This window comes from Carassius auratus, chromosome 3 (genome assembly GCF_003368295.1).
Source record: "Carassius auratus strain Wakin chromosome 3, ASM336829v1, whole genome shotgun sequence".
NCBI classification, from domain to species: domain Eukaryota; kingdom Metazoa; phylum Chordata; class Actinopteri; order Cypriniformes; family Cyprinidae; genus Carassius; species Carassius auratus.
This window is the reverse complement of record NC_039245.1, coordinates 7,161,494-7,174,412: the sequence shown is the minus strand read 5'-3', so window position 1 is coordinate 7,174,412 and position 12,919 is coordinate 7,161,494. Positions and strand designations below refer to the sequence as shown.

Below are 12,919 nucleotides of genomic sequence, written 5' to 3'. Positions count from 1 at the left end.
AAATGGTGCTCTGCATTTAACTTATCCAAAGTGCACACACACAGCAGTGAACACACACACACTATGAAGACACATCTGGAGCAGTGGGCAGCCATTTATGCTGCGGCGCCCGGGGAGCAGTTGGGGATTTGGTGCCTTGCTCAAGGACACCTAAGTCACCTAAGAGACTCGAACCCACAACCCTAGGGTTAGGAGTCAAACTCATATATATATATATATATATATATGTTGGAAACAACAATACTTCAGGGATTTTTATACCATTGATACTAAACTATAAATTGTTTCATTTCTTTCTTATTAATGCTAAATTATTTAATGAACTATTATCATTATTTTACATATTATTATCTTGCCTAAAATGGTAAATTAAGGGTCCCAGATGCTTCAAGGTAACCATGCTGCTTTTGGTAGTCTTCTTATATCCAGTCATTTTTATAACATTTTCATGTTTTTTTTTTTTTTCTGATCAACTTTTTTAATGTCTTTAATTCAACAAAACAACATCCATTCAAACAGAGAAGGGGGAGCAACAGACAGATAAATAATTTTACAATCTGAAAAAAGAATTCCTAATTCCTTAATATAGTCCAATATATAACCATGGTTTTAATGTGAATATAATGATTAAAATATGGTAGCTATATAGAGAAACAATGGTGAATTCATTGTTACTGTTGTTTTACTAAATGTACCATAATTTAACTGTGGTTTCTGTAGTAAAACCATGGTTAATTTTCATAATGATTTAAGTAACAGTGCAAACGTTGCATATATATATATATATATATTAGTGCTGGGCAACGATTAAATATTTTAATCACGATTAATCGCATGATTTTCTGCGATTAATCACGATTAATCGCAGCATGCGCAAAGTAGTGTATTGTGTAATTTAATTATTTCAAAGTTCTGTTGTATGAATAAAAGTTTAATAAAATGTTGTTTGTCAAAACTTTAAACAAAATAAAGTGCTTTACAGCAGTTAAAAGTTAGTAGCAGTTAACATTTCTTGTAAATCTTAACTTAAACATTAATGTAATCAAATTAAATATAACATCAACATATAAACAAAACATTAAAACATTAATATTTTATTAAATAAAACATTAAAGTTTTGTTTAGGTTGTAAAAAAAATAAATAAATAAAAATAATTATGTCCAGAACCTCGATCATAACATTTTAACTGGCCCTTTCCGAGCAACAACATCAATCTCCTTTAAGAGACTAAGAATCTCAGTCAAAAAAAAAAAAAAAAAAAAAAATCTTTCAGTGATGCAGGTTGAGTGGACAAAATTAACTGCATTTATCCATTCTTCCAACTTTACATTTACTTATTCATCTGCACCTAGCCAGTTGCTAAGACACACAAGGTTATTCACATTTTCAGATGATAAAGCGAGACATTTTGCTGAAACGTGCGCTAAACATTTTATTCATGTTGCACAGCAGTGGGACATTTCAAATAAAGTCAGCACACTTAGCACAGATAGTGCAAGAAATATGATCGCTGATGCAAGACATCTGCCTTTTGAACACGTCCCCTGCGTCGCGCACAGTCTCCAGCGTTCTGTCAAAGTATCTCTGCACAACAGCGCGTTTGACAACGTCCTGGCCAAATGCAGAAAGGTTGTGGGCCATTTTAAGCACAGTGCAGCGAGTGCTGCAGATTTAGAACAAAAACAAATTGAACTTGGACAAAAGAAGGAGTCGCTTAAACAAGACATTCCAACCAGATGGAATTCGACTCTGGACATGATTTTCTGTTTTGCGCGCTAGTTCATCCCAAGCAGCCAGTAGCCTACTGATAAACATCCCACCCCTCCTGTGACCCATGGTTTGTGTTGTATTCGGTTGTTTTATTACAGTCTAGCTATGTGTATTGAAACGCAGTGAGTAACGGACTTTCAAAATAAAAGTACGTTAACGCGCGATAAACTAATTGTCGGCGTTAATTAATTAATGCGTTAACGCGATAAAAACGCGTTAACTTGCCCAGCCCTAATATATATATATATATATATGTATGTGTATATATATATATATATGTATGTGTATATATATATATATATATATATATATATATATATATATATATGTATATGTATGTATATATATATATATATATATATATATATATATATATATATATATATATAATTGTTATTATTATTATTATTATTAGCTATTTAAATATTTTAAATATTTAAAAAAATTCAGACATCTCTGTATATAATGTGCCATAAAATATTATTGTGTGGTTTGAGAAAAGATCTCAGGAATTCCTCTCCGCTCGGTGAAGGTGTGTGAATCCGAGAACAACGGGCTCATTATTTGGGAGGAGGCTGAGAGGGCGCATCACAACTGTGACTATATTGGTCTTCTAGATATGATTTACTGTTTTCTTGTCACATTACCAAAAAATTGTAAATAATAAAACTATGCTAAACAGCTTTTTCATTCACATTTACATTAGTGCATTTGGGAGATTTTTTTTTTTTTTAAATCAAAGTTTCAAGTTACCATTTTATGCTTTCCCCAAATTGAACCCATGACCTTGGGTTTGCAAGCACCATACACTACTGTATGGGTTTCAGAATTTCCTATGAATTACAGCAAATCACACTTATATTTTTTTACTTAAAGCATCATCTTACATATCCACATTTTAATCACATAAAATGTATTTTTTTTTTATTACCTTTAAAAACTTTCTCCTCCTCTTTTTTTAAGTTTGTAACCTTACCCACAGCAGTTTTCTCTCATGCCTTATGCTCCTGTTTTAATAGCTCCTTATTAATATAGTGAGAAGTTGTAATGATGATAGGGGTGTTGTATGGCAGGTGATCTGGTAAGAAAATCTCTGCTCTGTATGAACACTAAATGCATCGTGGGAGGAGCTGAAGCATCAGCATGTGCGTGGCCATGGAAAGTGGACTTTCAGATGGGAACCAATGTCCATGTCTGCGGTGGATCCATAATTGCAAAAAATTGGCTCCTCTCTGCTGCACACTGCTTTCCTAAGGAAGTATTATCATATTATTAATGACGGGGTTGATTATAGAGAAGTTAATGTTCTCTTAATTCTATCCTTAGCCCCTGAGACGTGTCTTCGTATCGCCTGTACATGGGACGCCATCTGCTCAATGGCTATAACCAGTTTGAGATGGTCAGTCAGGTGCAGTGAGTGCTTGTTCCAGAAGGATACACAAACCCTCAGAAGGACAGAGATGTAGCCTTAGTGAAGCTGCGCTCTCCGGTCACCTGGTCAGACAGGATCCAGCCGGTGTGTATGCCATATGCTTGATTCCAGTTTAACAGTGGAACCTTATGCCACGTCACGGGTTGGGGACACACACAGGAGGGTGGTAAGTGCATCATAAAGGGATTGAGTTTTTTGAGTGACAGCTGTATTTCCATTTCAGTTCAGTAGTTGTAGTCACGGTGGACAAAGGGTTAGAAAAAAATCATGGTTAGATAATCACCTAATAGTGAGAAAATGCAATACAGTTGAGGTTTTCCAAGATATCTAAGTGGGAAAGGAGTAGAAAGAGTTCAAAAGCAAGAGGAATGAGTAGAGCACATTTACTTCATACTGAACTATTGATTTTTTTGTACTTGTATTACAGTAGGTTCCAAATCCGGGTACGATCTTTAAATTGACCAAAAATCACTATGAAAAGCAAACCAAACATAAATATCTGGAAAAAAATTATATATATATATATATATATATATATATATATATATATATATATATATATATATATATATATATATATATATATATATATATATATACTTCTCACCAATTGCCAATAAATATGCATGAGAACAATTGATTTTTAAAACTGTATTCAGCATTATTTTACATAAAATCGAGGATGAAGTAGATGGCTCTAATTGACCCTTAAACATCTTAATCGTTATAGAAATTTTGTATGCACAGTATATTCCTCAACACATCGGAGTATTAACATGTTTTGGACATTTAGTAATTTATTTGCATTTGCTCTGTTTTTTTCATTAAATAGTTTCCCTCACTGGAGTCGGGGCGCTCTGGGAAGTGCAGCTGCCCTTTATCGACCAGTCTTCCTGCCAGTCAATTTATAAGATTTTGTCCTCTGATTTAGTAACTGTCGACATCCTATCAGACATGATCTGTGCTGGATATACAGAGGGAGGCAAGGATTCCTATCACACTGCCATTGTACTATCTACCATGACAATAACATTATTTGTCTCACAGGGGGACTCTGGAGGCCCTCTGGTTTGCCCTGGTGGCAACAGGACTTGGATTCAAGCAGGGGTTGTAAGTTTTGGGCTTGGGTGTGCTCAGAAGAACCGACCAGGTGTCTATTGCAGGGTCTCGAGCTTTGCGAGCCTCATCTGGACCACAGTTCCAGAAGCTCACTTTTTCGATCATTCTCGAAGGAGTGAAAGTCAAACACCTCTTGTTCTAGGCCTCTCTTCGGCATTAATACTTTTGTATAGTATATTAGTCTATGCAATGTACAACACAATCTCAAGTTTTGAAACACCACGTTTTGTTTGTGTGGCAATGATCACATGCCATGTTTTGAATGCTTTTGTGGGCTAAAACGTACTCACTGCAAAGCTTCAGAGGTATGGTAAGAGATCTGGCCATCTGATCGGGCACTTTTTTTTATTGTGTATTTCATTATTTATTTTTTAAAATGCAATTTCAGTAATGTCACCAAGACCTTGGAACACTGTAAAATGCTTATATCCTAGTTAATAGTATAAATACAATATGACTGTATTTCTTGTATTGATTATTTGTAATGAAAAATCGAATTAAGTTGATTGCTCAAGGGATTATTGCACATCACAGCTTGGTGTGTTCTGCTGCTGTCACTCATGCATTCAATACTAGCGTTGTAATAATTTTAGAATTTATATTAAATTAGAATGTAACGTGTTTTCCCTTTTTCTCATATCTTATTGAAATATAATAACTATTCTTATTCATATTTTAGGATGCACAGTTATAGCCATTGCATGCAAAATGATTTGAGCTTAAGATTCTTTCATTTCTTTCAAGAAGAAGTCTGGATTTTAAGTGGTTTTAAAAGTGCGTTTACTTTATAATAGCTTATTGTAGTCTGATGTTCTGCAAACATCCATAAATTGGATGGGTGATAGCGTGCGATCACCGGTGCCGCCTGCAGGCTCAAACGGACATAACACCGTCTACCTCCGCGCAGTTGCGGAGATATTATCGGTTACCGAAGGTGTAAATTGCTTACGTTGGTTTGCACAAGCTCTTAAACGGATTTACGCGCGATTATGTCTTCAAATGGTAAGATTCGGCCAATGCAATGAGATTTCGCGTTTTATAGCGATATAGCATTTCCCAAAACAGCTGATGCAAAACTAACCTCGTAATTTCCCACAGATTTTCTTACTGGGTCTCTCGCACGTTACAGACGCGATAGACGTATTTAATGCATTCATGGGTTATTTTTGGAAAGGAAAAAACATGTCGGCATCCTCCATTTTGTTTGCAGCGCTTTCAGTTTTAACTGCCTTGTTCTACTGACCTATATTTGCGCTCCAGCCTACATCGATTTAAATGCATATTCAATAAATGAAATTTATTTTTTAAGAAACTGGAGATTGTTTAATTTAGTTGTATTGAGGGAATAAAAAGACAGGTTTAGAATTACGTGAGGGGGAATAATGACAGTTCATAATGACTAATCTCTCCCAAAGACCAATGTAGACTGATTTTTGATCTTGCCAATACTTGTAAATTGGCAAAACAACAACAACAACAAGTCTTTGGAACTTTTAATTGTAATGATTTTGGCTCACATTTAACAAAACCCCACCAATTCACTCTCAACACTAGGCTACACAATAATGGGAAAGACTGCTGATCTGACAGTTGTCCAGAAGACAATCACTGACACCCTTCACAAGGAGGGTAAGCCACAGTCAAAGGCATCATACCTGGGCTAAGGAGAAGAACTGGACTGTTGCCCAACTCCTCTTTTCAGATGAGAGCAAGTTTTATATTTCATTTCATCTGGAAACCAAGGTCCTAGAGTCTGGAGGAAGGGTGGAGAACATCAAAGCTGAATGCAGATGAGCTGAAGGACACTGTCAAAGAAACCTGGTCTTCCATACCACCTGAGCAGTGCCAGAAACTGATCTCCTCCATGCCATGTCGAATTGAGGCAGTAATTAAAGCAAAAGGAGCCCTTACCAAGTATTAAGTACATGTTCAGTAAATGAAGGCCATCAATTCACTGACAATGTTTTTTTTTTTTGGTATTATGAAGTCTAATTTGTTGGGATCGTGAATTGGTGGGTTTTTGTTAAATGTGAGCCAAAATCATCACAATTAAAATATCCAAAGACTTAAACTACTTCAGTCTGCATTCTATTGATTTAATTCATGAGTTTCACAATTTGAGTTGAATTACTGAAATAAATGAACTTTTCCACAGCATTCTAATTTATTTAGATGAACCTGTATGTTTAAAGGGTTAGTTCACCAAAAAATGAAAATTATGTCATCAATGACTCACCCTTCTTGTCGTTCCAAACCGGTAAGACCTCCGTTCATCTTCGGAACACAGGTTAAGATATTATATATATTTTTTTATATATACCTTAAGGTGCTTTCAAGTATAAACACCTGTTCTCTAAATCTTCTCCATCCTCTTCTACAGGATTATTGTGTGTTGCAATGTTTTAATGAATCTTTAAATTTCCTCCTAGGCTGTTTTCTACAAGGTTCAGCGATTTAGGCTTTTCCTTTTGAAGAAGATAAAACCGAAACACAGCACTCTAGAAAACTGGGAAAGATTAGTCAAGAATAAATTAGGCATGTGTGGCAAAAAATAACAAAATCTTAAGGGCAGACAAAAAGAAAAAGGGTTTTACTTTAGGCAATGTTTAAGGATCCTTTACAATCTTATAGGGATCCCAAAATAGTATGGTTTTAGGACCGTTGGATTAATCCAAAAGGGGATGAGTGGTCACATTAGTTATGTCTCTGTTAATTTAAATGCAAAACTGAATACAGTTTCTGTCCAAAGTAACAGAACATGGATACTGTTTGGGTGAAGGTCCTGAGCTAAAGATGTGCCTTCAATCTGATCAAATAAAATAACTGATTTGGTGAAAGAAAATTACTGAGTTCACAGAAGCACTGCAAATCTGCACGGTAAATAGCATATGGTAATTCTTTTTTTAGCAAAATGGTTTGAAATGGGGTCCTGCATGACTTTTGGAAGGAAATATCAAAAGGGTTTCAAGTAGCCCTTATGGGTTAAGGAAAGGTGAGCCTAATGAGAGGCGACAGCAGGAAAAGGGGGCAAAGGGGATCTTGTCGAAAATATGATGGAGATGGGTAGGGTCTTTCCAGCCTCAAGAGTGAATTGGGGCACTACTCCCATCAACCTTCAATTTGTCTTGCTTCTTTCCTTCTCCATCAGAATGGGCGATCGCGGAGGATACAATAAGTTTGGTGGTAAGTGACAAACTTTTTAAGGAACTTCAGGGGTTTAAACAGAGCCTGGTCAAAAAGGGAGGAGTGGGCGTCTGGTCGTGTCACAGAAAAACCTTTTATTTTGTAATAGAATACACTGAAAAGAATGTGGTAACCACTTGGTGTGTGTGGTCAACAACTATACTTCAATACATTTGGCAACAGCATGCTCATTATATTATTATGACGGTTAAGGAAGAAATATAAACTTAACTGAAAACTATCGTAGTAAAAAAAAATATTAAAGGGATATTTAACTTAAAAATTAGAATTCTGTAATTCACTTACCCTCCTGTTTAAATTACATTTTCTTCTGTGGATTATTTTTAGGTGAATTATTTTTTGTAACTTCAATGTTTCAACAAATACTTTCTCATTAATGTCGCTACACACATGAGAAAATATTCCCAATATAAGGAACAAATAAGTAATATTTAGTGATTTTCAGTGTTTAAAATCGTTGGAATATTTTGAGCAGATTCTAAAATATGGTGAAAAATGGTCCAAAAGCTTGTGACTCCAAATGGATTGTTGCGGTTCTTCTGTTTATGCACTTTTATCAAAAAGCGGCTTACAATGCAATTAAGGTATTGCATTTTTGTTAATCAATATGTGCTTCTGTAATATGTGCTCCCTATGAATCGAACTAGGCACCATTCTTTAGATATGCAAAAACAAAACAAAAAATCAGTTGTGTTGAAAAATACTTTTTCAATGCTTGCACCTACTGTGCCAGTATTGTTTTGTGATGGCTGGACAGTAAAAGTGATGTGCACATAACTTTATCAGCTGTACTGCATGTAATGCCTCCAGAAGTCCGGGAGCATGTTTATATTAAAACGTTAATCAAACCTAAATGAAAAAAATCCTGTACCGTTTGCTGATCTTAATTTTGCGTGCCCAGGTGTTTTTTTGTTTGTTTGTTTTTTTAAACACTCAAGCAATAGTATTGTTGGAATTTAAATTTTCTCTGTCTATTGCACCCAAATTCTAGTTTGAGGACTTTTGCTTTATATAAAAAAAAAAGGTGGATTCAGGTGGCCCACAGCTATTTCTGGAGGAATAATTCAACACACAAAAAAAGAAAATGATTTAAAACAACAGTAATGGAGACCTGGAGATGTAAGGAGTCAACATTACATAGCATATTCACAATTTATATGTACCACATTTTCATAATTGTTTGAAATGCTGGAAACCATTGTCAAGTTACTTCTTGGATTTCACACATCAGCTTTGCCTCTAACTTGACAAGGGGCTTAGTCAACCACGGACACAGGAATCATCTCAAAATGGCTTTTACTTTCAATAAAGTTGCTTGTGTTCTCTACAGTGTTTCTAGCTGGTAACTACGTCAGATGTCATCTTAAGGTATAATAAGGTGTTGAAACTAATCTGGCTATCTCAAATTTGAAATGGAGCTAGATACAGTGAAAATTGTCATGGGTTTGCATGGAAGGAGTATTTGCTGAAGATGGCAGTTTGTATGGTGAACCTATGTGATTTCCAGCTAAACTTTGGGGTTAAAGAACATCTGTTAATTTCTAATAACCATTTGGGTTTCAGTATTATTCTTGTTTATGTCTTTGGAATAGACTGGTGAAATGTTTAAGATGGTTGATCTTTGTAATCTCTTGATCACATCATTGGTGTTGGTAACTATTATAATGGTTTGCCAAATTACTTGCCGTTATATAAAAGTTATGAATAATGGTTGCTTAACCTGGGAGAATCTAATATCTAGATGTACTCACAGAGCAAAAGCAAAGACAAACCAGTGTCAGACCGTTTGGTAATCTGCCTTTGTGGGATGGAGAATGAGAACCTTATCATATGGTCTATGAACATATGGTCATTGATGTAATGTGTCCTAATATCACGTATTACTGTAATTAAAAAGGGTTAATGAAAAGTTGCATTCAGTGGTATTTTAAAGTTGAATATTAAAAGTTGTCCTTATTAGCTACGCATGTTTTGAAGTTGTTTAAATAACTAATAAACATGACAACCCCCCCCCCCCCAAAAAAAAACAAACAAACAAAAAACAGCCACTCTTTTTTCAAAGCAAAGATAAGGCACATATTGCATGGTTTGCCGCTTTCCAGAAAATGTGAGCCAAAAAGCCAGTACATGGAGTTGTCTGATATGTATTTCAGATACCCTATGAGTATAAATAAAGCTACAATCAACAGTATGAGAAGAAAGAGTCTCTCACTTGAATGCTTGAAATTATTAAAATGTTGTCAGTTTTGAAAATGTGTAGTGTTTGGCTGATGCTTGCAGTGTTCCTCTCTCAAATATCCTGCTACACTTTCGCTTCAGGCCCTGTTTTTTATATTTGGAGCATACATTATATAGAACTGATGGTACAGAAGTACATGACCCCAAAGGATTATGAGTTCTGTGTGTATTAACTCTGTGTTTGTGTACACTCGTAATATTAAAGACTGTTCCTTTCACTTCAAAGGGCCCAGGGATCATGGAGCTGGGGGGCCCAATAGTAAGTCATTTATGGAAACTAAACTAATCATTTATAACTTGCATTATTAGACTTTTTATTTTATTTTATTCAAACCTGATTATAAACTTCATTTTTTTTTTTTTACAGTGCAGGAGCAGGATAACTCTGACAACAACACCATCTTTGTGCAAGGTCTTGGAGACGACTATACCGTGGAGTCAGTAGCAGATTTCTTCAAACAGATCGGCATTATCAAGATGGGAAAGAAAGAGAAAACATTGTGCAGCAGCTATCTAAGTGAAGTAGTGCTTGTCTTAACATCGTTTTATTTTCTCACACAGGTCAACAAAAAAACAGGATTACCCGTGACAAATCTGTACACAGACCGAGAGACAGGGAAGCTTAAATAAAGGGGAGGCTACTGTTTCCTTTGATGACCCTCCTTCTGCAAAAGCAGCCATTGATTGATTTGATGGTAAGTATATCAAACTAATGCCTTCTTTTTAAAACAAGGTTGGAGTCTGTTCATCTCATAGACTGTATAAAAACATCTTTTCCTCAGGTAAAGATTTTAATGGAAATCCTATCAAGGTGTCCTCTTCGCTACTCGCAGAGCTGAATTTGGACGCCGTGGTGGTGCCATGAGAGGAGGTCGTGGTTTTATCTTTCTGTGGTACTTTAAGTTATCTCCATTTCTTTTAGTCTGTTTTGTTTTCCTGACATGGTTTTCTTCTCTTGCAGGGCCAATGGGCCGTGGGGGATTTGGGGGTGGAAGAGGTGGTGGTAGTGGTGGTTTCCCAGGCAACAGTGGCAGCGGAGGTGGAGGTGGAGGTGGTGGCGGCCAGCAAAGAGAAGGAGACTGGAAATGTTCAAACCTGTAAGTGTTGTTTTGTAAACTTTTAACAAACTGTGAAGTGTTTACAGTTACATAATACAAATGATATTCAGTGCACTCATGTAAAGCATTATATGCTATAGCAAATCTCAACTGGCAGCTTTAACAATGTGTATTGTGAGTTTAGTGCTATATAAATAAATGTCACTTCAAATTTATATTTTCTAAACTTTTATCTTGTGTGTGGGCAGAACTTGTGGTAATTTGAACTTCTCATGGCGAAATGAGTGTAATCAGTGCAAAGCTCCAAAACCGGAAGGAAGTGGAGGAGGAATGATACCGATGGGAGGTAAAGAGAAACATTTCTGCAAAAAAGAACAAGATGCTGCAGTAGTTTGTGACTTGAGTGAACTCAGACAGTGGCTTGCTGCTTTAATGCATGTGTTTTTGTAGATGGTTTTGGTGGAGACCAAGGTAGAGGTGGTTTCCGCAGCTGTGGTGGTGATCGGGGGGGCTTCAGAGGAGGGAGGGGAGGGGACTGCGGAGGATTTGGACCCGGCAAGATGGACTCGAGGTGATTACTGAATTACTGATGATGATTCACATGATTCACATTCTAACACATCTTAAAATCTTATTTAGTAAAAAAAATATTTTCAGTATACTGTACAATGTTCAATAGTGAAAATGTATTTCAGCGCTTATGTTATGTGTTTTTCAGAGGTGAGCACAGACATTACCACAGAGACCGGCCTTACTAATGGGAAATTCTCTTTTGTCCAAATAAGCCTTTAATTCAGTGTGGGACCAGTATTTACTTCACTTCAACATGTATTACTTTGTTGCTCATGTTTTGTGTTGTATGTTGTTAAAATTATCATTTTAAGTTCTGGTAATGTTATATTTTTGTTTCATTCTCTCTATATTCTGATATTCTTAATCATGAAATGTTTGTTCATGCTTTCTGAATTTGTTGGCGTTTCGGTCAGTTGAAATATTTGTGTAATTTATTAAAATGTACTTTCTTTGACTTTTTTTTTTTTTAACTGGTTTAAAATGAAAAATGTTTGAAAAATAGCTAACTTGTGAAGTGGCATTACTTTATTTCAATATCTTTTCATCCACATTTCCAAGCCAAATCATGGCTTGGAAATGTGGAAGCCATGATTTAAACTCCGACATCCAACTTGCACCCAAGAAGTCTCTTAGGTTGCCAACAAAAGCACAGATAAGAGAAATAAATTGTTCTTACCTACCATTATGTTTACTACCTTAGTGTAAAAAAAATAACCTTCAATTTTATTTAGGAATAATAAACTATTGATAAATGTGGTTTAATTACTTAAGATTGTAGCAGCACCACCTGCTGTCCTCTAACGTATAGGTGTTTCTGAATTTGTGGATAGAATTAGAATTAGATTTATAAATAACATATGTGCAACATCTTCTAGATTTGTTGTTTTTACTGTTTAATAAAGAAAACATTATTATAAATTTGTCATAAAATTGTTATGTATTTGAACACATTCTTGCTATACAGGTGCTTCTCAAATCAGAATGTCAAGGAAAAGTTTATTTCAGTAATTCAACTCAAAATGTGAAACTCGTATTAAATAAATTAAATGCACACAAACTGAAGTAGTTTAGGTCTATAGTTCTTTTAATTGTGATTTTGGCTCACATGTAACAAAAACCCACAAATTAAACAAATCTCAAACTAGAATACTTCATAAGATCAATAAAAAAACATTTTTAGTGAATTGGCCTTCTGGAAAGTATATTCATTTACGGAACATGTAATAACAACATCAACATCAATACTTGGTAGGGGCTTCTTTTGCTTCAATTCAATTACAGCCTCGATTCGACATGGCATGGAGGTGATCAGTTTGTGGCACTGCTGAGGTGGTATGAAAGCCCAGGTTTCTTTGACAGTGGCCTTCAGCTCATCTGCATTTTTTGGTCTCTTGTTTCTCATCTTCCTCTTGACAATAACCCATAGATTCTCTATGGGGTTCAGGTCTGGTGAGTTTGCTGACCAGTCAAGCACACAAACATCATGGTCATTTAACCAACTTTTGGTGCTTTTGGCAGTGTGGG

General features: G+C 35.6%; 1 protein-coding gene and 1 pseudogene across 3 annotated transcripts; both read left to right on the top strand.

Moving 5' to 3' along the window:
* Nucleotides 1-2,853: 2,853 nt before the first annotated feature.
* LOC113041606 (prostasin-like) lies at nucleotides 2,854-4,620 on the top strand (annotated as a pseudogene).
* A 593-nt stretch (nucleotides 4,621-5,213) lies between these two features.
* On the top strand, nucleotides 5,214-11,792 carry LOC113041590 (RNA-binding protein FUS-like). 3 transcript variants are annotated; one of them, XM_026200225.1, is made up of 10 exons: nucleotides 5,214-5,324; nucleotides 7,471-7,505; nucleotides 9,991-10,023; nucleotides 10,132-10,201; nucleotides 10,326-10,459; nucleotides 10,547-10,635; nucleotides 10,726-10,861; nucleotides 11,071-11,168; nucleotides 11,273-11,393; nucleotides 11,541-11,792. In XM_026200225.1, the coding sequence occupies exons 6-10, from the start codon at nucleotides 10,626-10,628 to the stop codon at nucleotides 11,578-11,580; spliced, it is 405 nt and encodes a 134-aa protein (XP_026056010.1). In that variant the 5' UTR covers nucleotides 5,214-5,324; nucleotides 7,471-7,505; nucleotides 9,991-10,023; nucleotides 10,132-10,201; nucleotides 10,326-10,459; nucleotides 10,547-10,625; the 3' UTR covers nucleotides 11,581-11,792. The 3 variants fall into 3 exon arrangements, with proteins under 3 accessions (XP_026056010.1, XP_026056001.1, XP_026055993.1); XM_026200216.1 differs by having other exon boundaries at nucleotides 10,132-10,459; XM_026200208.1 differs by lacking the exons at nucleotides 5,214-5,324; nucleotides 10,547-10,635; nucleotides 10,726-10,861; ... (1 more) ...; nucleotides 11,273-11,393; nucleotides 11,541-11,792 and having other exon boundaries at nucleotides 7,102-7,505; nucleotides 10,132-10,508.
* Nucleotides 11,793-12,919: the final 1,127 nt, after the last annotated feature.

Coding starts and splice junctions, on each gene's coding strand:
- LOC113041590 (XM_026200208.1), top strand. CDS start 7,373: ATGATGGAGATGGGTAGGGTCTTTCCAGCCTCAAGAGTGAATTGGGGC. Junction 7,506..9,990: donor AGGATACAATAAGTTTGGTG/GTAAGTGACAAA, acceptor TTCACTTCAAAG/GGCCCAGGGATCATGGAGCT. Junction 10,024..10,131: donor TGGAGCTGGGGGGCCCAATA/GTAAGTCATTTA, acceptor TTTTTTTTACAG/TGCAGGAGCAGGATAACTCT.